Here is a 24,770-nt window from a genome sequence, read left to right as displayed (position 1 = left end):
AGAGAATGGCACAGGGTGTGAGACAGAAGATCCGTTGCGACTTTCGCCTCAGATTCCTTGATTTCTTTTCCTTAGGAGGTAGTTCCAAGTCTACAAGATTTCAATCGGCTGAATTTCATTAATTTCACCTAGAAATGTGCTTTAAGCCCAAGCCAGTCCTCTAGAAGTCAATGTTTGATGCAACGATAAATGGGATAATTTCAGAAACCTCCCTTGAGGCTTTTAACAATTTTATTTGGCTCTCCTAAGGTTTCAATAATTACATAGACCTCTCTTGGTCTAATCAAATGACTAAAATGTCCTTCAATTAATAGTTAAATCATAAAGGGACATTTAAAGCCGAAAAATACTTCTTATGATTATACTAGTCATTTCCTAATATCAAAAAATAATTTTCATCAATTTTCTAATTTTCATCTATTCCTCCCTCCTTTCATCCCTCTTTCATATTCTTTTCTCTTTTTCTCCTACAATCCCTTCTCCCTCTCACTAATATTCGGCTCCGTTGTTACCAACCATACCACTATCAATTTTTTACCAACTCTAAAAATTATCTATATTTTTTGTCTTCCTATCTCTTTTTAACTATAAAAAATTTAGACCCTTTCTTTTTTCTTTTTCTAATAGTTTTACTCTTTACAAATGTTAGCCAATTGAAGTTACCAAATTAACAAGGTGCAGATTGTGGATTTTATTGTCAAACTAGGGGAAGATGAAAAAAGTGGCAATGATATAGGAAAAAAAATGAAATTGAGAGTTGGAACATAAAGAAATAACTATTATGTTTGTTAAGCAAAAAAGTCTAGCAATTACTCATTGGTTCTCTCTTTTATTTACCTATTGATTGTGATTTTACTATAAAGGTAGAATTTTGTCTCTATTTCTAAGAGTGCTAGAGCAATAATGAATTATGTTCTTAGGAACATGGAAGCATTTCTCAGTTTAGTATTGGTAGCGGTGGTAGTGAGTTGTATAAGGCAAAAATTAGCAAGTAATGAATTTTGAGATGATTTGGAGTCACTGGACTTTGTTTGTTTTAGTGAGCATGACACGTACAAGAAATTAAATATTAAAACCTTATTTTGTTTTGTCTTGTTCTCTGAAGAAGGGTATTTTAGGATATTTGTGAAAAATTATAAACTATCGAGTCTATATTGTTACATAAACCTTGCAAGCAAGGGAGGTAAGTATAATTTTTAAAACTTGAAAAGAATTCTCTGTAATTGTTGGAAATCTCAAGGGAGGTTTTGAAATTAATCCCACAACAAATATCGACATGGTACTTCTCAAGTTCTCAATGCTTAAAAAAAAAAATGGTACTTTTCAAGCAGCAGCAAAGTCAGAAGTAGTAGCCTTTGGGACAGTTTGTTTGTTGCCTTGTTTGCTGCAGGAATTCATGAAAGAAATCTTCCCCCTGTTTGGGAACAATTAATCTTTCAGCCTTTAAAAGTTTTGGCACCATTAGTGTCTGATAGAAGTGCAACAATATGCCAACATAATGTAATTAATGAAATAGATTAATTCAAACCTATTTGCCATTTGTCCCTTACAAGGCAAAGATTACTTTACCCTGAGCAGTACAAGTAATAACAACGGCAATGAGTGCTATTGCCCCAGTGTCTTCAAGTTCAAACGTTTTACCACTTAGTTACTGACATCAAAACATCTAGCCGCACCAATGAACCAGTTCTTTCGACTGGTCAATTTATCACTGCCCCTCCTTCCTCTCTCCGTGAATGATGTACTCTATAGTGCAATTCCTTTTTGTTTTTGGTTGATGTTTCCCATTGGGAGTAATATATTGCCAAAATATATGCTGGATTTCCGAGGTAAGTTGAACTACCGAGCTTTCACCCTCAGAGCTAGCTGCGGCTCTTTCAACTCTCATAGTCTGTTATCTGATCTTCCTTGGTTCCTGGGGCAGGATCTAATCTTGTAAGGACTTCAGGAACTCCACCGATATCCCTTATTATCTGCCAAGAACACCAGCGGACAAAATATTAGTCTAGGATTAGTTAAATGGGTTGTAAAGAGACAAATGTTTAGACAGCAAAATGCCTAATTGCAATCATAATTTGATCATCAGGTCTTGGAATATGGTAGAATTCCACGCCCATCGGCCCATTCTACATGGTTTTGCGAACAAATAAGTCTGAAACCTTAGCAAAGCAAAAGGAAGAGTGTCCTCATTTCCGCTGGAAAAGAAGATCTTATAGCTCTTGCAAGAAGTACATGTGATTTTGTGAAGACAGACTACTACATTCCAAGTGTTGGCTAACATACAAACTATGTTTTAAGAATTACAAAATGACTAGGAGCGAAAGAAGATATCAGACACGTTACATACAAGTAATGGATATGAATAGACTGATAAATTCTGTAAGAGAGATTTGAAGATTGCAAGCTACAAAAAATGGTTCATGTACACTAACCAGTATTTCATCATCAAGATAGGAAATCATAAATAGTCTCTGAATCCTCCCGCCTGACATGGTAAGAATAAATGTCAAATAACATATCACAACTAAAATGAAAAAATTGAGCAGCATTTCAGCTATGATAGCCCTTATACGGGGATGAACACCTACGCTTTCCCCTATTTTGATTTCCATTGCATCTGGATTTCTGGCAAATACACTACTCTTGCTCTTATTCTCCTTTTAAGTTTTTTTTTTTTTTTTTTTTAAATTTCTTTATCTCTTTTAAGGAGGGTGGAGTGAGGTGGCAGAGGATCTCTGGGACGGGGTAATGATGATGACACTAAAATGACAGAACCTGGTAAAACAGGAATCTGTGGACGCTTCTTTCGCATACAAGTCAAATGCACAACAATATAATAGGAAGTAAGGGTAAAGGATTATATCAAATCCAAGTTCAAAATGAACATTCAAAATCCTCACCAAGAGGGACTTTCAGTCCACTGGCAACAGCATCCCTGATGGGACCAGGAAGTTGCTCCACTGTGCTAACTGCCTGACTGAAAGCACCTTTAAGCTGCTCGGGTATGGTTTCTTCATTGAGCTTTGGAGACTCAAATACTCCTTCAACATATTCCTCTTTCATTCTAAGTGGTCCCTCAACTGATAATCTGGTTGAAAGAATGAAGTTGCTATCTATCTGCATTTCACTCATGAAAATTTGACCACAATGTTGTTGTTAAATTATGATCAGAAGACGATATCAACAAAGAAGTGACACATATACGAGTTGCTAATAAGTCCAAATAGATAACAACCTAGGTCTGCTTACTTGGGTCCAAAAAAGCAATAGTGATAAAATAATATAAAATAAAACGTCCTGGTATATCTGGAATCCTTTCCTCTAATTAGTTTGGGCAGCTAAAATCAGCAAGTTTACCCAAACTCATAGATTATTATGTGCATCAGATCATAATTCCATATGGTGTTGTCAGGATGATTCAAAGTGCTTTACACTTGAGAATGAATAATCACTCTCTTGAAAAGGAGGGTTTACCAGATATAGAAAGGGCTGTCCAACTATGCATGATACACATTTATAGCCTTCACATTGCCAGTGTAGCTCAGTAGCAAGAAGTACGGGAGTAATTTTACACTGGCATTTGCACATTCATCTCTTTTATTGAGGTTTCAAGACTCAACTTTCATGAATCAAAATGGATAAAGTCCAATTGAAATTGCAGGCATCAAAGTGGAGGAAAGCAATCTGTGGGGTTATCCATCACCTGAGGAATGCAGAATGCTCCTGATACATCTATCTATGTACTCTTTTTCTTCTATATTTTATATATTTTAATTCGTTTTCAATTTCATTTTATGTTTAATTAACAGATAGAAGCTAAACTTGCTTGTTGCAGTCACATAGAGTATGTTACCGAGTTAACAAACTTCAAACTTGCAGTGATATTGGCATATCCATCCTTGATCAGCACATCAAGTTTCGATAGAGTAGCCAACGTTGAAGGAAATGTCCTGTGAATGCAAAACCACATTACTGCCAGTGATATTGGCTTGTCCATCTACTTTTACAGTGATTGAGTAGATATCCTACCAAACATATGCCATAGATTTCAGAACATTCTCTCTAAGATAATTGAAATGCAGCCCAAATAGTTTTAATATCCAACAGAATTAGGAGTAAATTGAAGTTGGCTAAAAACGAACTAACAAGATAAAGAAGGTCTCAGGGATTCGGGATTCCTTACCAACAACTCAAGCCACCCCAAAAAAGAAAAAAAGGGCGGGATGTCAAACAAGCACGGAGCTCTCTTAGGCAGCGAAGATCATTTCTTATGCCCATAATGAAGTGAAGATTTCTGAGAGATGCAAAATCATAAAGCCCTAAACTCCTATAACTTTCCTAAAGGACAAGCACTGTGGTGCCTACATGGAGCATACATAGGCAGAGACCACTCTAGTGAACAGAGATAATCACCACCATAACAGAACACTTACTGGAATACCAACTTAGCGGCAAAAAAGCCAGGACTTCCATCTCCAAACCACTTGAAATTCCATTGACCTTCAAGATAAGGAGACCTGGACAGCTGAAAACATCAATGAAGTGCCAAGTCGATAAACCTTATGCATTTGAAGATTGAGCGGCCTTGTCATTAGACTTAAAACCTTACGTTGTTGGTCGAGGAATCGGATTGAGTCTCTCAAGACTTACTATCCTCTCATTCACATCAATCCGCTGCATATCTGTTACATTTCCAGTCACTAGTGCTTCAAACCCCCCTGCATCTTTGAACTGAAATAAGAAAATCTATCTTTATTCTTGATTAATCACATCAAACCCGAAAATCAAATGTATACATTAATCATTTGACCAAAGAGGCCGGGGAAAAAAGGCCAATCCAGTTGGTTTCCCACTAAACTTTGGAACTTGCACCAGCAATATCACAAGCTACATCCACATCTTTACACCAAACATCAGTAACTCGGTGCACCCCACATCTTCCCCAGAAAAGTATGAGGCTTTAACCAATAAACTTCAGATACTAAGGCAGCAAGTCCTTATTTACTTTTTACCTTTTTTTTTGGGGGTGGGTTTGTTTTTGTGGGGGAGGAGGAGGAGGTGGGGTAATAATCCTTTATCTACATATTTAAGTGGGGTAATTAGAGGAAAATGGGGCTTGTCTTAGGGACCAATTGCAGTATATTCCCTCAAAATCAAGACATTTAAAAAATTTCGTGAAAAAGGAAAATATTAAAGCAGAGTTTTGTTTATCTCCTTTGCTTCTTTTTTGGGATTTTAACAACCAAGATTAGAAGCATAGAAATAAAACAGAGCTGAAAAATCGGACAATATTATCGCAACTAACAAGCAAAAACTGAAATCCCAGAAAACCCCATCTAGAAGAATAGTGATATCAAACACGAACAGATTAAGAGAGCTAAATTTCCTAGTTTTAGTGGGTCAAAAGTGAAGAAAAACTTCAAGAAATAACACAAGGAGATTATATGAATTTACAGCAAGAAGAAGGGATTCTTTAGCGGAAAGTCTCTCCATTTCTTTAGCATAAGCAGCAGTAGCTCCTTGGACAGCTGTTTGCTGAACCATTGCTTTGCAAGTCAAGGCCCCAGCAAGGGATTTTTCTTGATTTTTCGCATTCCTTGGAATTTTCAGGAGACTACGGTTACTGGGCAGAGTTAAAAGGGAAGAAGGGTACGCCGTCGTGTTGCGCCGAGGGAGAGCTGAAGAAAATGGAAGGTTTTGAATTGAAAAAGGGAAAGCCATTGGGGAAAGAAAGAGCAGATGTAATGGGAGGCGCTTGTGCGTCTGTCGCAGAGTTTAGTGCCGCAGCTGGAAGGCGAGGACCGGGCAGGACGAGCAGAGTCGCGGATAATTGGACAAGACAACTAACAAGTAAGAATCCTCAAAAGGCGTGGGAAGTTTAAACACGTGTCACCAGCATCCCGCTTCTGTCCTTCGATGCTACAGTTATGAAATGGAAACTCTGTGCCTCCTTTACTGCAACCAAAAAAGCGCAGTTTAAGACCATGCTAAACTCGTGCTTTGCTCATCGCTTTTATGGTCAAGCTAACCCTCATTAACACTTGACAGGATACTTGTATTTAGATAGGAGATTTAGTTGGGATAATTCTATGAAGAAAATATTCTAACACATTTTTTATGTGATGTATATGATATAAAGGGTGATTGAAAAATATGTTTATCATGCATTTTGATAAATCAGTGTAAATAATTTACTATCCAAACATTCACATGATAATTTTTACAAAAAATAATTCAAAACATAGCTACTTTTGAAATGATGGGGGATTGATACATGTTGAGGATTTTGTTATTATTATTGTTGTTGATTACTGAAAAGAAATTTTATGCTTACAAGGGAAATTAAGGGGAGAAGGAAAATTGTGAGAGTTGAATAGAGATTTACATAGTTACTTGATTAATGTCGAGACGTTAAGAGTTTGATCAAGCTAGTAAAAATAAGATATGTACGTGTTTAATTAGCACTATATTTACTCCTACCATATTAGATGAAATTCTTTGCATTTTCTTTTGGTGGATAATTAGTACTACATTTACTCCTACCATATTTAGATCAAATTCAGATGGTATGATATTTATCCAATTCCGCCAGTATATACACGGATAGTGTAAGGAAAGTTATTCTTTTTTTGGGGTACTTGGCATTAATTTTGACTCCTTTTTCGCTGGAGTTTGTACCATTAGTAATCAGGGAATTTGTGTTGATTGTCATGGTACATGGTACTATATTGGATTTTGTGATGACCTACGCAACCAAATTTGTCTTCAATCAAACATTGGTTGGGGAATAAGGGCTATAAGAATTATATTACCTAGCCCTTCAGTTTTCAGTATGTCATTTTGAAGGTTTAAGGTCAGAATGTAGGAAAGCTTGAAATATCAGTTTGCAAGAGAACAAACTCAAGATGCTAGAAAGGAATGGAACACTACTTCATTCACGGAGGAAACTGAACATGAGTATGCACTAAAAGTTCACATCCAAAAGTAAAGCAAACAAAGGAAGTCCTAAATACCACAATAAGCTTTAATTTTACTCTCATCACTCAGAGGGTAGTAAGCGAAAGTAAAACGAAAAAATCCCATCTGATCAAATGGTTTAAACTGCAATGGATGCTCATCGTCCACTAGCTCTTCTGGAACATGAACCATCCCACTGTGGTACGAGAATAGTGCAGTCGAGAATCTTGTTTCCCCTGGCCTCATTCTGATGCGGTGCACAGTCGAATGCACCCTACCATTGCTCCATGCCTAAGCCAAGAAGAATATGTTTACATATATGTTCACGCTTCTAGTCTTGGAAAATCAAATATGATGCTCTAATCAATGTGATGTGATGCTCTTTTGCCGTAGTTTATTCCCAATGGAACCATACCAAAGTTTAGGAAGGAAAACAATAGAAAAGCAATGGGAATAGGAAAGAAAACAAGTTAGTATTTTATGTTTTCTAAAGGGTCAATTCTAATTTGCACTTTTGAGCCCTCAATAATTGGCAAGTAGTTTTTTGGTTTCGAAGTTTAGGAAGGATAACGAAAGCCAAGTAAGAAAAGAAAAAGGGAGAGACAGAGAGACAATAATATATATGTTTTGCTTTTTCGAAAGGATTAATTGGAATTTCCACTTATAACTATCACCAATTTGCATTTTGCACCCTAAGCTATATCAATTTTAACACTCAATTATTTGATACTATTAATTTATAGCACATTATTATTCAAATTGATTGAAACCAAAAAAAAAATGTGAATTTTGAATGATAGAACGTTAGTACCTCTTGAACAATAAAGAATAACTCAGTAAACAGATGCATATTAGTTCTTTTTCACAAAAATATACCAAGAAAATTTAATTAATGTTCAACTAATTTGAATAATGTGCCATAAATTAATGGTATAAGATACTAAAGCGCTAAATTAAAGTTCAAACTGCAAAATTAATGATATTTGAGGGGTGCGTGGCGCAATTTACCATTTTAAAAAAGCATGCATGGCTTATATTTCTGAAGTTGACAACTACTCCAATTATATGCGCACATTAATGGGGATGGGGAGCTATCAATTATCATCCTTCGATGGGGATGGCGATGCGGACGTAACATCCCCACCGAAACCGAATACCAAACCTCCCAAGCTCCAACCAACTAAAAAAAGAAAGCCTTGTGAATGATGGGCATTTCTTAATCTTTATTTAGTAACAAAGTACAGACAGGGAAAGGAGAACCTACCACCAAGCAGTCACCAGCCATGACAAGAAATGATGATGGAGGAAAATCAACAGCAATCCAGCTTCCATCTTCCTTTGACTTCACCTCTAAACTTGAATATTGATTTCGTTGAATTATTGTCACAAAAGTTGGATCTGTGTGTTCAGGAACACCACCAAGATTCTCACTCATCTGTGGTGGCCTGTGTTTATTGAATCGAAGCATGCGATTGCACGATTCATCATGAGAGCTGTACAACTTCTCTACACCAAAGCTTTCAAAAATCGTTCTCATCACCAATTTTTCAAGGTCCGAAACGTGGTTTTTGTAGGACTCCATCAATTCACTGATAAGCAAAGTACCACAAAACACAACTCAACTCAGAACTTAAAGAACCAAATTTGCCAAAAGTTTAATCAGGAAACAAGACATTCAAATGTACCAGAAACTATCATTTCCTGAGGGCCACATGAGATTTGTGAACTTGAGCACTGCTTCTGGATTATTTACGTCTTCAATTCCCATGCCTTCGTAAGTAGGATTTGTCGGCTGTTGCCCAAAGTAGCCGAACAAGCCATCAGTTGTGGTAATATTTTGGACTTTGGTCTCTGTGGGAAGATCAAATAACTCTCCTAATTGCAGGAAAATTGCACTGATCAGCTCTGAAGGAATTCTTTCATACTGAACCAAGAAACAGCTGTGCTTCTCAAGTGCATCTCGCACTTTCTTGCAAGTTGACAGCCAAGAACCCGTGCCTGGCTTCAGAGCTTCCCGGGTGAAGTATACGATTGGGAGGTTGGCTTGTGATTGTGAGCCCATAACTGCAAAGTTTACTCTCCTCAAACAATCAATTAAAATAAGATAATACTAATGAACAGGAGGAGTTAACTAGCATCATATTTATAGGAGGCAAACCCCATGTAACGTGCACCAATTGCTTTGAATTTTTAGTCCCCATTATTGGGGTACCATAGAGTCGCTCCTAAAACGAATCCTTGATTCCTTTCACATTGAAATCTTTGAGAGTGATTGGTAGGCGACAACAAATGTATAGTCAAGTTTTACTTCAACAGGTGCTACTTCTATTTGTAATTGTTGAGAGTTTGTACATGTAATATATCCAATACACTGATGTAACTTGTAAACTATATACTATTTCTAATACATTTTGTTAAGAAATCTAATCATATCAATATATCTTATAGTTTCGTATGTTTCAATAATTATACATATATGCACATAACAGTGAGCAAAACACACTTGGAAATTTTATTTGTTCTTTGTGTATAATGACCTAATTAGTCTTGGTATCCATCCAAATCCAATATATACTATTCTAATACATGTCAAATAAACATATGTGTTCGCATGGGTCGGACTATCTGTAGACGATTTCTTCTATGCATATGTGTACTTGTATTACGTGTATATGTACATATATTTATGAAAATCCCTTATATATATATCTGGCTATTAACGTTTGTAAATTATTTTTGTGTTAACTTTCTAGACCATTAAATTCCCTGTTCGTAGTTGGTTCACATGATGTTGTCCTCGTCTTTGTGGAGGGATATATTCTGGATATTTTTATTTCATTTTGTGAGTTGTATATGATTATTCCGATTTGCTGGATAATTTGATGCAATGAATATTTGCTTATTAGTCCAACAATTTCAATTTAGCCTCCTAGTTGAATTTTTCTATTGGTGTCATGTGGCAATTTTTAATAGACATAACTCATTATCCAAAGTAACACACTAGCATTTACTACCAATTTCTTGCATTTAGTCATGTCAAGATCAAAGAATAAATCCAAAATTTTTCTAAAGTTCTAATTTTATTTTATTTTTACCTTCCCCCTCTCCACTAATCCCTTTCTATCCCCAAATCTGACAGCCAAGTTCGAACCCTGATCTACCAGGCAGGGGAAAAGTTCAAATTTTAGTTGCTAAGACTTTGATGTATGATTAGTTTATGAAATGAAAACTATTTCAAAAATAGTTCACTTTGTACTCAGTGCAAGCTTTAAAACAAGAAAAAAATTGTTCCTCGAAACTAATTGCTCTACAATTTGACATTTTCTTGCTTGGAAATTGGCATCTTCCAGTTGTGGTTGGATGCTTGGATATACAAGTGAATTACGTACATCAGTACTGTGGGATTAGCACAGGAAAGAAAGGTTCAATTATTTGTTCGGATCGGAACCAGCTTAGTTGTAGTAATATATATATTGAATCGCAATCACACATGTTAACTTACAAGCGATGAACAGTAGTTGCCTGAGTACCGAATCCCCCCTACATTTTCCTAACGCCACCTAGTGTGAACGGTGGTAGAACCCTTTCACATTACTTTTCAAGATATGCAAGTGATGGATATATAATTATCCTCAAAAAATCCTGTGGTCGCAGGAGATGTTCTTGTCGTTATGGAGACACCAATTCAAGGCCTTGACAATTGATATGCCGGCTGGAGGAAGGATAGTGTTGAGGTATGGTGCTGGACCCCTATTTTGTGACAGCGCGAGTACTTCTGGGATCAAGATTTTGGGTTCATGTCTCAATCATAAATTTTTTGATCTGTAAAATATTAGCAGGTGAAAGATCAATATGACTATTCAATCTTGTGGGATCCTTCATCCATATCTGCACTTTCACATGCATCTAATATTTTTCGTTGATGATCAGATCTCCCCCCGATCACCAATACCTTATCTTGTATGGTAAAAGACGTTACTGAGGAGACAAGTATCTATATATATATATTTTCAAACTGTTGTGTTTCAATCCCTTGTGCAGCAGAATCTTGAATGCGTGGAATCTTCCACCATCAAGCTAGCTACTAATACTGGAGTAGTTTGTGAAACTCTTAAGCATGTAGTCGCAGGGAAAATAAAGGGCTGTTATGATTCTGATCAAAATTTAGACGGCAAAATGGCAATATTGATCCTACCTCAAATGCTCCACCTCTTTCCCCTTCATTTTGTTCAATATCCTCCTCATTAATTCACGTGCCATTTTGTGCTTCCTGTACACTCAGCGAAGCACTAGTGACCACATCAGCTGGAAAATCATTTTCTGGACGTCAAATGGGCTACATGCCCTTTGCAACATCAAAACTGACAAATGTAACACATCGTCATCTGAGTACGAACCCAAGTAGTTGTGAATCGTATACTCTGCAGCAAAAGAGGAAGATCTTTCAAAAAATAATAAGGATCTTGTTTTGAGTTGATAGTCCTGGTAAATGTTCCCTTCAGCATACTCTCCAAGACCAGAAATACTCCCGAACCAGAGGATACTAGTTGACAGCATGGTTCAAAGTTGCAGTCGTGACCCGGACCGTTTCATATCGGTCTCGATATATCGGTTACGGTTTCCACGAGACGCAAATTTTAAAATATTTAATATTTTAAAAATTATGAATAATATTCAAAAATATTCTAAACAAAAATTAAAAAACTTAGCAAAAAAAAAATCTATAAAATGTAAATTTGCGAGTTGATTCGAGATGACTTGGCCGAGACTATCCGTATCAGTGACTTCTTGACCAATTTCTCGGTGACTCGGCTGAATTAGAATCAGGCAATACAATAAAAGAATATTGCAAAAGATATGACACATTAACCAACACAAATACAACTAATTAAATATCTATTTAGCCAAGAATAACCTTTATCAACCTAGTAGAAAAAAAATACTAATTAATACAGACCCCTATCACATCATTATTATTATTTTCTTTAGATACAATTAACTATGACATTAGTTGAGCTCCACAACATAAAGGTTCTAGGATCAAATTACCCTCCCTCTTCTTAAATCTTACTCCTCCCTTATCCCAAAAAAAAAAAAAACTACTATCACATTATTATTTGGTCCATAGATCTACTATCTATAATATTATTATTGCTTTTGCATCTACAACCACCTAACCTCCAATATAAATAATACCTAGTTATGATCAATTGGCATAGCCCACCAAAAGCAATAAATTGATGCCCACAAAAACTGGTCCAACACAAATAAAAGAATATTGCAAAAGATATGACACGTTACTGCAACCAACACAAATACAATAATTAATTATCTATTCAGCCAAGAATTACCTTTATCAGCTTGTTAGAAAACTATAATTATTACTATAAGCCAATATCACATCATTTTTTTTTTTAATTACAAGAATATCATATCGTTATTAGTATAACCATCAATCACATTAATTGGTCCATAGTATTGCTTTTGCACCGACAACCATCAAACCTCCAATATAAATACCTAGTTATAATCACTTGCCATAGCCCACAAAAAACACTAAATCGGTGTTCATCTATCTCCCATCCCATCCTAAATTCCGGAGTCCTCCAGTCCCTTAGCAATGAGCAGCATTTCTTTAACTGCTGCTCATTCTCATTCAAAAGAATCCTTGGACATGGGCACAGCAACAAACTTCCAAAAGAGTACTGGCCTGGCATCTCTGGATATTTGTATCAGTACCAAGGATTTTGGTATCCTTTACCCCCGTTAGAAGGAGTCATTGCACTTCAACAAAATTTCCAAGCTCAAACAACTGATATTTTCTTGTGCAGTGCTCCCAAAACAGGAACCACCTGGCTAAAGGCCTTGTGTTTTGCCATTCAAACAAGGACCATCACCCACGAAAAATCCAACCCTTTGCTAAGCAAGCTCCCCCATCTTCTCGTGCCATTTCTGCAAGTTGATCTTGCTGAAAACCCGAAGAACGGGGACCTCGATCATAACCTTCTCCCGCTCTTCTCAACACACATGCCCTATACTTCACTGCCAGAATCCATACAGAAATCGGGCTCGAAAATCATATACATATGCAGGGAACCGAAGGCTACTCTTACTTCTTATGCTCACTTCTCAAACAAGATGAGGATGAACAATGACTCCGAAGCAACATTAATCCAACAGCACCGGCTCCAAGACTCGTTTCAGCAGTTTTGTGAGGGTAAATGTCCAGGGGGGCCGTATTGGGATCATGTTTTGGGGTACTGGAAAGCAAGTCTTGAAAGGCCAGATGCAGTCTTGTTCCTGAAATACGAAGGTCTGAAGAAGGATATCTTGCTTCACATCAGAAAAATGGCTGAGTTCATGGGAAGACCATTTTCCGCGGAGGAAGAGGAGCATGGTGTACCTCAAAAGATCGCTGATATGTTTAGCTTTGACAACTTGAGTAGTGTAGATGTTAACAAGAATGGTAAGCACCGGCTTTCTGCTTCGGTCGAGATCCCAAACAGTGCATACTTCAGAAAGGGAACAGGTGATGATTGGAAGAATCATCTTACACAAGAGATGATCCAAACTGTTGATCAGATTACGCAGCAGAAACTACTTGGATCTAATTTGTCCTTCGGACTAGTGTGACCCAAGCAGCTTGTAAAGATGCACATCTTGTTCTTGTTTTTTATTTCTATTTTCTTTTAGCTAGCAGGAGTTATAATGTAAGATAAATAACATCCTCCATTCTATTGCTTGTAGAATGTGGGAGCTGTGTTGTGTGAGTATTGAACTTTAAACTTCATCGATTAAGAGTATAATATATTTCTGCATTTGTTGAGCGTTTAATTTTCTTGACATAATAGATTAACTTTAGCTCACGCATCCTATTGTAAATTTTTTTGAGACCACAAGACTGGACTTTCCTGAATTTAGTTACATCCTTCGATCTAACCCTAAAAACAAAAGGAAATTTTACTGTATCTGCAGCCTGCAGGTACCAACTTCTCAGTGACAACAAATCATGGGTTTACGTACAATGAACTCTTAATTTATTGTTAAATTTGCTCAAGTGGGAGATAAATGAAGTACCACATCAGTACCGTAGCACTGATACATGAAAGAAAGATTTGATTATTTGTTTGTAACCAGTTAGCTATAATATTCGATCCTGATAAAACGTTTTACGAGTAAGCAGTTGACCAGCTAGTTTGTTCGAAATGGTAGTACATTTTCAGATGGCTTTTCAAGATTTGTGATGCATTTGTTTATACTACTTACAGCCTGCGGATCCAAGACACCTCGTAGACAGCAGAACCTTCTACTATCAAGCTACACCATTGCTAAATTATGAACTCAAACTTAAGTGCGTAGTCACATAAAGGGCAGTTCTGATTCTCATCGGACTTTGGACTGCAAACTGGCAGTTTTGATGCTGCTTCAATGCACCGTCACCTTTTCACCCCTCATTTACTTGAATATGCATAACCCTTTTTCTGGCCTCTTAAGTAGGGATAGATATCCTGCCCTTCAGATTTTATGTCAATAAAGTTTTGCTATATGATTATATCAAGGCATAAGAATGAAGGTCTTAGCAGAAAATCACATAGGCATGACAAGATTATCTGAATAGGAGAAGATGGAAACAGGACATTTGCAACAGAAGTAGTTGTATTTTGTAAATCCTGAACTCCACAGAAAATGCGGAAGGACCTTGTTTTGAGTTGATATTCCTAATAGATGTTCCCTTCAGCATGCTGTCCGAGACTAGGAATACACCCGCACTAGAGGGAATCAAATGACAGTGATTTTACTTTTGAATTGCATAAAATACAGGAAATTCTCGGATAAGCTTTACTTGCTCATCATTTACAAGTTAAAACAGAGGCGCATCAAAATCTGTACAACAGCAGTGGTTGCTGCAGCAATGAATCTCAGTTGGATCTGTGCAGACTCATCAACAAAAGTTACACACAATTAGGATTTCATGTGATCATCAAGCGTGTAAGCATAAATTTCAGAAGGGCTGGTCCCAGGCCTGTCAACAATCAACAGGAGAGAAAGAATGTTAAAGCTCTTGAGTTATTTGAAAAAATATACCTGATAAAACAGTTGGAGTGAATTAGCCACAATGCTAACCAATTCAACTACTAGACCATCTTAGCAACTGCCTTGCGATGAACTTCACAACATGGTTTTGTACTATCTGGAATCAAGACAAGGCATGAAGACAAAGCAAAAGAAAGAGAGCACTAAAAATCCACAGGATTTCACTGTTAAGTGAGCCTTTTTCTCTATGCGAGCACAATAATTTGCCTCTCTCTTGCCATCACCACTCAAACACGAGTTAAGTTGCTGAAGGAAGAACAGAATTCTGAAATCAATCGCTTTGATGCCCTCTCAAATAAGAAGACAAGGTAATTATCAATTATAGAATGACAACAACAAATAAGCTCCCCCCCTGGAGGTCCCTTCTAAAATGCCATTGAACCTAACAGCCTTTTACATACTTCTCAACCACACTAGGACAGTGGACATTGTCAAATGTGGAACTGAGCTGGTTGATTTACGCTAAAGATTGGGTTTGGGATGTTTCCTGGTTAGATAATTTATAAGAAACCAAATCAAAGCAACGAGAAGTTTTCTCTTTTTAACAGTTGATGATGATTGTCTTCTTGCTTTTCTTTGACAAAACAGATGAGATACAGGAGCCACATACAAAGAACTTTCATAGTACCAGGAGTTTGATGGCGATGATGTCCTATCCTTTTCTGTTTCTCAAGCTTACAACAAAGTGACAGCAGAAACACCAGAAAATGAAGAAAGCAAATTAAGAAAAATGAAGAATACCTTTTGTTTATAATGCCATAGTGAAACTTGGGCCTTCCAACCTGTCGATCTTCAATGTACTACATTAACAAAAAGTAAGAAATTGAGACAACTGCAGATTGAAACAAGTATTTGGAAAATGAAATTCTTAGTTTTGGATCCAGATCATACCAGTTTTAAGGTAACCAACATCGATGAAAATGCCAAGGAATCAAATGGAATATCATCTAGTGCAAAGAGCCTGCACTCTGATGATTCTTGACCTGGTGAAAAGTGGGGCCTCCTCAGCTTAGCTAGAAAAATGATGTATGTCTGTTTCAAAGAAGAGGCAATAATTACTATGACAGTAGATAAAAATACAGCTATAATTGCTGTGGCAAGTACATACAAATACAGCTTTAACAGAGATTTTTTTCTCACCTGACCTATAAGAGGTATATCCAATTGTGCAAAGGGGGACAAAATATCCACTTCTGCATTTGCCTCTTCCCATGTTTCCCTAGTTGCACCATCAGCAGCAGATTCGCCCATCTCCATGTAACCAGCAGGAAGCGTCCTATAGGAAAGAAAACCAAAATCAACTTAACATCAAAATACTCAGCGATTAAACTTGTGAGACCAATAAGTTAAAGAACTATTTTAATACAAAAAAGTTCATGATGAACTAGCTCTGATCTAAGTACAAACCAAAGGCCATATGATGGTTGGATCTTTCGCCTGCATAGCAGTATCTTATCTTCATGCTCAATCAAACAACCTACGACCTAACATTTAGCAGTGAGAAAGTAGTCAATGAAAATAACCAAAACAAAAAAAAAAAAACCAAAACCTAGGAGAAAGTTCTAGCTTTATGTCTAAACAGTCAATTAGAAAACCAGGATAGATCATGAACAATAATGTTCATATTGCATAGTCCTACACATCAAAAGACTCAGCTAACATCAATGTAAACATCATATTTCTTTCATTTACAACATTTAGAACCATCTACTGCTTATCTTGTGATTGGTCAGAAGAATCATTCAAGCCCACAAATAGTACAGAATACCATTCTCTCAATGTATCCAATAGAGATATTTAACAAGTTTTCCAATTTTATTTTGTCCTAGACCAACACTAGTTTTCCAAGAAAGCAGAAAATTCCTTTTCAATTAAAATGTGGCATGGATTTGGAAGCAATTCATTCAAGAGATCCTGCTAAAAATTACCAAAAAGAAAGAGGAACAAAGGCAAACCATGGCGAATTAACACGTAGATTTTTTTTTTTGGGTATCAGAAAACTGTCAATCTGATCAGATCTTATCATCCAGAGAGTATGTAAGATTTAATTCTGCATTTGCTAGGTAAAAAAAATCATGAAATAGTTCTTACTAGAAGACGATCTATTTTCATTAATGAATCATCACCAAAGTTTACAGTTGGCAGTTCTTGCCAGAACTATCAGGTTGAGCAGAACACGCAACTTAATAAAACCTAATGCTTTATCCTACTAGATTCTGTTTTCTCTATGCATCTGGTCCTATTGCCAAATGCATGCAAATTCCAACAATGGAAAGACACTGAACGATGAAAAGGTTGAGCCTTTTTTCCTTTCCTTTTTGGAGCAAGGGAGCAGGAAATCTAGCAAGAAACAAGTACCCTGTAATTGCCACTACCATATATCAAAACGAATCAACTCAAATTCTGTCACTAACATATATCAAAACGAATCAACTCAAATTCTCCTAATCAAATCAGAACTTTAAGTCTTCGGTACTAAGCTCACTTTGTACACCTTAAGTACTTTAACTAAGTACTTAAGTATTGACTCCCTGCATAGCTTGCTCTCTATAGAAAATTACCAGGATAATATTTCTATATTACATATTTGTAAACTAATACAGTTGTTATAAAAGATGCTGAAGCCTAGTTAACTAACTTGAAATCAAGTTAAGAACTCTAGAATCTTCTGCCTGTAGTATTTATTTAAACTCAAAAGTAGTTAAGTTTTACCATTTTTGGGTTCACGTATGCAATCTTTCCACAAACAGTGCAAACTTCCCTCATCTTCTCCTCTCCATTTGGTATCTCATGTTTTGTTGGGCCACCACATGATTGACAGAAATTGATCTTGCGGGTGCTGCCCTGCACATGGCAATATTGAGATTTGCGCAAACAAACATTCAAGATAGGATGGAAGATGGAAAATAGAGTAGTACAAGTAGCACTCTCACCATGACAATGAAATATGTTCCATAAACCTCCAGTCATATGCACCAAATCTGAAGGTAGCTAGTTCTAAAATTTACATTTTATTAGCTTCACTACCACATGTTCAATATCCACATGTAGGACATATGCCAATGGTTGCTCTTTACTACCCACTGATTTTGAACTGGGGAGAAATAGATATACCTATTGCATCACCAATTTACAGCCCTTTTTCAGATCTACTTACTGCCACAGAAGATATCAACTAAGAAACAAATAGTGACAATAGACTCCAATATTCAGATTAGTTTCCTTAATGTATCTCCTTTTCTTTAATTTCCAGCAAATGTCCTGCTAGAGATATCGTTATTGATTGCTCTTAAGGACCATATCAGATGAGATCCATGAATATGGAACCTCACCAAATTGAAACTGCTATCTCTTCATTACAAATCAATACAATTGTGATAATGTCAATGTTGCAGACAAAGATTTAATTGATGTGACCATGGTAGAGTCTGAAGGTATAAAATCCCAAACTAAAGTACCAGTTTTTCATAACTTGAACGCCTTTTTGTCCTTAATTGAGAATCATGATTACCGACATTAAGGCTTATTCGGTAGATATCATAAGAGTGGAACAATCAAAGTAGTGAAAAATAAAACGTATCAAGATAACAACACCATAAGAGACATACCCACTCTACATTTACTAAACCCAAAAATCTAATAAGCAAAAAATATTCAATTTGAAGATAAGGTCCTCAAATAACAAGACCTGCATATTATCAAACAATGTCCACCCAAAACAAAGACGTGGCAACTACTTCAATCATCTGAAGAAAATGTCGCATTCAACAATGCACAAACCGACAAAACAGCCAAGAAACTCCACAAAATCCAGTAAAATTGATGTTGTCAAACATACAAGAAAACCAGAACGCGGCAATGCAAATTAAATGCAAGAAAGAAAAAGACAAAAGAGAAAAAGACAAAGGGGAATCTCACAGTTGAAGAGTGAATTGTAACTGATGATGGCGATGATGACGAAGGGCCATCGGGCGGGGATTCATTATGAGCAAGAGACATCCCAGAAACTCTGAAATTGCAGAAATAGCCCTTTTGATTGTACTTGTGAGCTGGAAGAAGAAATGGGGAGGTTGATTTTCTTGATGATAATGAGATTGTTTTGGGGGCTATGGATGTTCTTGAAATCAAAGAAAACCCACAAGCACAACTGGGATGGAGGAGGATTGCCTTCTTCTTCTTCTTCAATTTCAATCTCTGGGAGAGAGAAGCCACCAACCCAGACGATGAAGCTGAAGAACATGAACCAAGAATCGGTACGGCTTTTAGCATTATTAGCTAGTAGGAGCGTATTACTGTACTAGACTAGGACCCTTTTTGGGATAGTCATTATGCACTATATTTAGCATATATATTAACAATGGTAATTCGGCAAGAAAATTAAAGAAAAAACCCGGAGTGATTGGATAGACATGAGAAGCGAAAAGTGGCCCGGCTTTGTTTGGAAAAAAAATTTTAAAGAAAAATCAGATTAGCACATTTGAAGCAATTTCTTAAAGAAAATTTGATACTTTTTTCGGCAAACATATTTTTAAATGGAAAATTTGTCAAATTGATCCCTAATATTTATCAAAAACACTTTTTTAGTCCCTAACATATAAAATCAGCCAAAATTATCCCTCACATTTAAATTGTGATCCAATTTGGTCCTAATGCTCGTTTTTGCTTATTTCTTCGGCTAAAAATAGCACGCCTCTCTCACGTGATTATATTTTTAAGGGCAAAACCGGAAAACACATTTCATTACCGGTTGAAAATAAAAGGATAGGGGACCACTTGACTTTGTCAACAGGCAAAGCATCTCCAGCTACAGCATCACCTTCCCGGACACCCACCTCCTCCTCCTTGACTAGTTGTTGTTGTTCTAGCTCAGCAGCAGCGGAAGACGGAGAAGGAGCAGCAACAGCAGTAGCAGCCTGTGATCTTGTTAACCTGGCCAGTACGACAAAAGACATCCCTCCAAGGACATTGTTTAAGCACCTCAAAGCGACGACGGAGCTTTTTGAAGTGGAAAGAGGGAAAGCCATTGGCAAGCAGAAACTCGATGCCATTGAGGGCTTGGTATCTGAAGTTGATGCTGACGCCCATGTGGACGGCCTAGGTGAGAGCGTTCAAAAGCGTTGGAGGAGGCTTGTTGGGGGTCTGGAAATTGGGATCCATCTTCCTCCTCATCTTGATAAAGGTATTGGAGATAGCAGTTCCCACGAGTCCGGCGGCAAAGCCCACGGCTGCAAAAAGGGCGCCTTTGTACACAAAAGTCCCTATCCGACTGAACACGCCGTAAGCTCCTGGCTCGAACACGTGGCTGGGAGGACAGGCGGTAAAGATGGAGGGGAGGCAGCCAGAAGAAGGAGCGCCCCCAACCCCCGCGGTGGGTGGGTGCTAGGAGATACATGAGCAGGAAATTGAAAATGGAAAGGACGATGAGGGTGGAGAAAACGAAATTCAATTTATTAATGCCGAAATTAGGACGAGATGCCATGTCCCCAAGCACGCAGGCCATCACACTCTACAGCTTTGTCGTCGTCATCATCATCACTAACATTTCCAAGTTATGCTTGTTAATTAAAGGATGCAATTTAGGGTTTCTTGAAACTGCAATTTGAGGGGGAAAGGTGAAAATGGGGTGGTGGTCCCCTATCCTTTTACTTTCAACCAGCAATGAAATGTGTTTTCCGATTTTACCCCTAAAAATATGATCACGTAAGAGAGGCGTGCTATTTTTAGCCAGAGAAATGAGAAAAAACGAGCATTAGGACCAAATTGGATCACAATTTAAATGTGAGGGATAATTTTGGCTAATTTTATATGTTAGGGATTAAAAAAGTATTTTTGGTAAATGTCAGGGACCAATTTGATAAATTTTCCTTTTTAAATCACATTTTTACTCTATATATATCAAATCGTTACAGTAATATTTCTAAAAAAAATTAGAAAAATAATTCAAACAAAGCCAAGTCCCTGGGCCATAAAGGCTGTGTGCGTTTGGATCTGAAGGTTATATGACCCACCAGATAAAAGGCTTTGAACAATCAGATTAGCAATTTCTCACTTTTTTTTTTTCTTTTGCTTTTGTTTAACACATTTAAGATGCTTGTATTGATAATTTTAACATCCGTTGAAATTTCTTAAAGATGTGAGGGGAGAGATAGATTGAATGATTCAGGAAAAGAAATGTAAGTGGGAGGGTTCAGTTTCCAATTCGAGCACTCAGAGATTGAACACTCTTACTTGCGCTAAAAAAATACTTCTACATACGTGGGTTTAAGAATAAATGATTTGCATTTAGCAGCTTCATTTGGTCCTTTGTTCACGGAGTGTTTTAGTAGTCATATTATTCAGCTAAGAAATGTCCAATTTACTTGATATTAATTAAGCAACAAATTGATATTGTATCCAAATCATAGCCACAGCTCTGTTTGGATTGAAGATTATTTGGATTTTTTCCAGCACTTTTTGGTATGTCATATATGTAAGATAAAAGGGTAGTTAATAAAAAAAAGAAAAAGAAAAAAAAGAAGGTGATTTGGAAAACATGATTATAATGCAATGAATTTTTTTTTTCCATGGAATTGCATGTTGCAGAAGCAGGAGTACAAATGTAACTTCCAACAACATATTGTACGAAATCTACTCCAAAAAGCCTTGGTGCATGATACCATTAGGCAAACAGATTGGTTGTTCTCTTGATATCTGTCTTATAAACTCTTGGCAAACTCATTCATTTGGAGCTGACATAGTCGCACAAAGATTCATATGCAGCTTTGCAGGACTTGAACTTTTCCTCCGCAACCGTCTGCTAACATATATGTTAGATTAGTCAAGGTACGTGTGGCTGATATTGCAATCCCAATACTGTGCTTCAAGCCAATGCATGAAGTGACTATTTTATGTAACTAGTAAAAAAGAAACTAGTGAAGCCTAAAGATGGGAAGTGGTTGGTGTTAAAGAGTTTAGAGCCCTCCACATTTTAGTGAAAAATAGTTTCAGAATTCTCTTGCCTCCCTTTCCTTTCATCCTTAGCCAGTAAGAGTTGTCACATTTTAGTTAAAGGATTTATGTCAAAGCTTAACTTGCAGATATACTATGAATATTAAGCTTGTCCTTTGATCTGCTTAACGATGATACTATTAGGTTAATTGCCTAACGATAACGACGCTACAGGTTTCCTTCTCTTTTCCCCTCCAAGAAAAGGGGAAAGGGTCAGTGTCTCACAAGGTCGAGTGAATCAATAAAGTTGAAGTTCCAAAGTACTAGGATGTAAGAGTACAAAAGCTTTCCCTCGTCTATGAAATTGAAAACCAAGGAAACAAACTCAACAGGTCAGATGATGAAAAAGAAGGAAAAGAGAAAAGATTATGTAAGCAAAGATGCCAAAAGGCTTACCTTAAACAAGCCCTGGTTATGATCCGGATGCCATTTCATTGCACATGCATGGTATCTGAAAAGGAGTCGGATTAAATAATAGGAGAATAACTCCCAGTATTGGGTGAAAATGAAGTATGAGAAGCTGATCAGAAGGATTCTTATTTGTGAGATTATGAAGCAACTGCAAGCAACTTACGCATTTTTAACTTCTTCCAGAGTTAGAGGACCAGAAGCACTCAAACCCAGGGCCAGTCTTTCTGAGGTCATTTCAGGTGTTGAATTATCAGACTCTTTTGGGGGGTCGTCTTTACCTTGATTGTGATTTCTCCAGTTCCAGGAGCTCCAATGGTCATTAGAATTGCCTGGTGAAGTTGTCCAAAACTTCAGTACAGCAGAAGGGCCAAATCACATTGAACAGATAAATTGAATAGTTCATCTCAACTATCTCAGAACAGGAGTCCTGCTTCCGAGATGCTCAAGAACCTCCCCTCAAATCGTAAAATTCATAATTAAACTTTTCTTATTCCTAATTCATGGACCTGAGTCGGAGAGAAAACCAGTTAATATCTCGTTTTATATTATCTGCATTCAGCTTAAGTCCTTTCCATATCCATATCAACAACAGATTATTCTCTTTTGTGATTAACCAATACAAATTCTACCAAATAAAAAACAGAGATTACCGTCACTTAAGCATTTGGTTAGTTCCAGATTGAACATTTGAAGCGAAAAATTGAACAATATTACATAGGTAAATGTAATAGTATAGTTGTGTGTCACAAACTGTTATATCAGATAATGTAGTGCATGATTTGACTCAAATCAATAGGCCGAAGTAGTATCACAATCACTTACTTCCTCCAAAAGCATTGGATCTCGTAGCTTGATAATCCTGTCCAAACCATGAGCTGCTTTGGCTTGAATATGGGGTGTAGTAATAATAATCATTCTGTCAGTAAAGAAACAAAGACTTGGATGATATTTGCTTTAGTTCAAGCAATAAAAGTACCAAAAATGTAAGCCATAACAAGCAGGCTATCCCTAATGTCAAAATTCAAAACCAACAGCCTTCCCAAACACCAAGAAATAAGTCCAAAGACGCACACAATACACCTAAATAGAGAGATGAGTCATTTAAGCTTCGTGTAATTCCTTCCATCATACAAATAAACAGAAAATATAGTGAAGACAACTTCTGTAAGTCATACTCAGACAACCTGAACTGGGCCATTTGAAGGTGCACTGGGATCTCGCAGCAGAATTCGCTTCCACAAAGGATTACTGAAGCCTCTGACGAAGTTTTTGTATCTCTGCACAAGGAAAATAAACACGTTACATCGGAAAACAAGGAAAGGTTGAGCAGAATAGAGTAAAGAAAGAAGCTCTCACCCTTTTAGGCGCCCTATAAACTCCTTCCTGCAAAATAAGTACAAGTTACAGGCCAATAAACAACTAGATAAACTCTTGAGTCTGTTCTGACCGCTTTATCTAGTGAAATTCACAACTAACTTCCAGACAGTTCAAAACTCGGGAAAAAAAAAGATTACTTGATTCTTTTGCTCTACATGTCTATGCATTGTTAACTTACAATATTTTTTGATTTTTGGTATTCACGTCTTAAAATCATGTATATTCAGGGTTGGCTTGTCATCATCTCATCCCATCTCCCAGCCCAACCCTTGCTTAGTTTAAAGAATCAAATAAATCTCCCAGCTTCATGCTCAGAATATATAATTCCCCGAAGAAAGAAAGAAAAAACTAGTATTAACACTTATCATGAAGGAATCACCATCTATAACAAGAGAAATAATTCAGTAGGATGCGATACTACTAACGAATTCAACCGCGCTACTTGTACGTTTTCTTTCTACTTTTCCTTTTGTACAGGAAATACGAAGGAGAGAGACTGACCGAAGAATAATAGTATGGCCTTCTTCTGCTTGAGAGCGCCGGGGTGGAGTGGAAAAGAAAGGGTTTTTGATTAGTAGGATTTAGCCGAAATCTAGTAGAGTTCAGTACTGCCAGTGCGGCAGGTTTCAAGAGGAACAGCTTGTTCTTGTTCATTCCTCCCCAGCTGCTGCAGCCGAATGATAGTAGTACTATAATTTTAGCATTTAATGCCTGCCTGTAGATTACCCCTTCCCCAAGTAATTTAAATTTCCATCTTTAAATGCCTTGGCGTTGTTTTACTAGTATCATGAGGTAAAGCTTTTTCCCAGGTAGCTGGCTTTTATTAATTTCTCTCTGTTCTCTGTCTCTGTATTATTGGTTTGTTTCAAGATATGATCATGTTGCCTATTAAGAAACATAATAATATAAGACTTTGGCCAGTATGCTATTAGTCACATGCAAAT

General features: G+C 37.0%; 5 protein-coding genes and 1 pseudogene across 9 annotated transcripts; 1 reads left to right on the top strand and 5 right to left on the bottom strand.

Annotated features, from left to right (window-relative positions):
- Positions 1–1,488: 1,488 nt before the first annotated feature.
- LOC113693956 (probable plastid-lipid-associated protein 13, chloroplastic) lies at positions 1,489–5,847 on the bottom strand. Its single transcript, XM_027212762.2, has 7 exons — positions 5,455–5,847; positions 4,610–4,731; positions 4,434–4,517; positions 3,854–3,950; positions 2,901–3,117; positions 2,433–2,485; positions 1,489–1,973 (listed from the first exon to the last, which is right to left on the bottom strand). Exons 1-7 carry the CDS (start codon positions 5,719–5,721, stop codon positions 1,878–1,880), a joined length of 936 nt encoding a protein of 311 aa, XP_027068563.1. The 5' UTR covers positions 5,722–5,847; the 3' UTR covers positions 1,489–1,877.
- A 1,059-nt stretch (positions 5,848–6,906) lies between these two features.
- Positions 6,907–9,155, bottom strand: LOC113691888 (deoxypodophyllotoxin synthase). Its single transcript, XM_027210215.2, has 3 exons — positions 8,643–9,155; positions 8,222–8,546; positions 6,907–7,248 (listed from the first exon to the last, which is right to left on the bottom strand). The coding sequence occupies exons 1-3, from the start codon at positions 9,017–9,019 to the stop codon at positions 7,006–7,008; spliced, it is 945 nt and encodes a 314-aa protein (XP_027066016.1). The 5' UTR covers positions 9,020–9,155; the 3' UTR covers positions 6,907–7,005.
- A 3,422-nt stretch (positions 9,156–12,577) lies between these two features.
- On the top strand, positions 12,578–13,590 carry LOC113693007 (flavonol 3-sulfotransferase). The gene is made up of 2 exons (XM_072053473.1): positions 12,578–12,707; positions 12,803–13,590. The coding sequence occupies exons 1-2, from the start codon at positions 12,578–12,580 to the stop codon at positions 13,588–13,590; spliced, it is 918 nt and encodes a 305-aa protein (XP_071909574.1).
- A 908-nt stretch (positions 13,591–14,498) lies between these two features.
- Positions 14,499–20,551, bottom strand: LOC113693006 (protein RETICULATA-RELATED 3, chloroplastic-like; annotated as a pseudogene).
- LOC113694015 (nudix hydrolase 23, chloroplastic) lies at positions 14,596–19,425 on the bottom strand. Of its 5 annotated transcripts, XR_011815896.1 has the most exons (8): positions 18,970–19,421; positions 17,764–17,895; positions 16,459–16,535; positions 16,192–16,327; positions 15,943–16,083; positions 15,793–15,851; positions 15,082–15,148; positions 14,596–14,980 (listed from the first exon to the last, which is right to left on the bottom strand). XR_011815896.1 is itself a non-coding variant. In XM_027212858.2 (7 exons), the coding sequence occupies exons 1-7, from the start codon at positions 19,318–19,320 to the stop codon at positions 15,145–15,147; spliced, it is 900 nt and encodes a 299-aa protein (XP_027068659.1). In that variant the 5' UTR covers positions 19,321–19,421; the 3' UTR covers positions 14,596–15,144. The 5 variants fall into 5 exon arrangements, 3 of the variants coding, with proteins under 3 accessions (XP_027068659.1, XP_027068658.1, XP_071909181.1); XR_011815895.1 differs by having other exon boundaries at positions 15,082–15,851; positions 18,970–19,425; XM_027212858.2 differs by having other exon boundaries at positions 14,596–15,148.
- A 1,067-nt stretch (positions 20,552–21,618) lies between the features above and the next one.
- LOC113691412 (uncharacterized) lies at positions 21,619–24,569 on the bottom strand. The gene is made up of 7 exons (XM_027209540.2): positions 24,328–24,569; positions 23,806–23,832; positions 23,634–23,726; positions 23,272–23,365; positions 22,613–22,778; positions 22,435–22,489; positions 21,619–21,844 (listed from the first exon to the last, which is right to left on the bottom strand). The coding sequence occupies exons 1-7, from the start codon at positions 24,478–24,480 to the stop codon at positions 21,770–21,772; spliced, it is 663 nt and encodes a 220-aa protein (XP_027065341.1). The 5' UTR covers positions 24,481–24,569; the 3' UTR covers positions 21,619–21,769.
- Positions 24,570–24,770: the final 201 nt, after the last annotated feature.

This window comes from Coffea arabica, chromosome 6c (assembly GCF_036785885.1).
Source record: "Coffea arabica cultivar ET-39 chromosome 6c, Coffea Arabica ET-39 HiFi, whole genome shotgun sequence".
Lineage (NCBI taxonomy): Eukaryota > Viridiplantae > Streptophyta > Magnoliopsida > Gentianales > Rubiaceae > Coffea > Coffea arabica.
Note: the sequence above shows the minus strand (reverse complement) of the source record. Positions and strands in the feature narration are given on the sequence as shown.

Coding starts and splice junctions, on each gene's coding strand:
- LOC113693956 (XM_027212762.2), bottom strand. CDS start 5,721: ATGGCTTTCCCTTTTTCAATTCAAAACCTTCCATTTTCTTCAGCTCTC. Junction 4,732..5,454: donor AAGAATCCCTTCTTCTTGCT/GTAAATTCATAT, acceptor TTCTTATTTCAG/TTCAAAGATGCAGGGGGGTT. Junction 1,974..2,432: donor ATCTTGATGATGAAATACTG/GTTAGTGTACAT, acceptor TGTTCTTGGCAG/ATAATAAGGGATATCGGTGG.
- LOC113691888 (XM_027210215.2), bottom strand. CDS start 9,019: ATGGGCTCACAATCACAAGCCAACCTCCCAATCGTATACTTCACCCGG. Junction 8,547..8,642: donor TCAGGAAATGATAGTTTCTG/GTACATTTGAAT, acceptor TTTGCTTATCAG/TGAATTGATGGAGTCCTACA. Junction 7,249..8,221: donor TGGCTGGTGACTGCTTGGTG/GTAGGTTCTCCT, acceptor TTCTTGGCTTAG/GCATGGAGCAATGGTAGGGT.
- LOC113693007 (XM_072053473.1), top strand. CDS start 12,578: ATGAGCAGCATTTCTTTAACTGCTGCTCATTCTCATTCAAAAGAATCC. Junction 12,708..12,802: donor TATCAGTACCAAGGATTTTG/GTATCCTTTACC, acceptor CTCCCAAAACAG/GAACCACCTGGCTAAAGGCC.
- LOC113694015 (XM_072053080.1), bottom strand. CDS start 19,320: ATGCTAAAAGCCGTACCGATTCTTGGTTCATGTTCTTCAGCTTCATCG. Junction 16,536..17,763: donor CATACGTGAACCCAAAAATG/GTAAAACTTAAC, acceptor GCTAAATGTTAG/GTCGTAGGTTGTTTGATTGA. Junction 16,328..16,458: donor CAACCATCATATGGCCTTTG/GTTTGTACTTAG, acceptor TCTTTCCTATAG/GACGCTTCCTGCTGGTTACA.
- LOC113691412 (XM_027209540.2), bottom strand. CDS start 24,480: ATGAACAAGAACAAGCTGTTCCTCTTGAAACCTGCCGCACTGGCAGTA. Junction 23,833..24,327: donor GGCCATACTATTATTCTTCG/GTCAGTCTCTCT, acceptor CTTATTTTGCAG/GAAGGAGTTTATAGGGCGCC. Junction 23,727..23,805: donor TTTATAGGGCGCCTAAAAGG/GTGAGAGCTTCT, acceptor TTCCTTGTGCAG/AGATACAAAAACTTCGTCAG.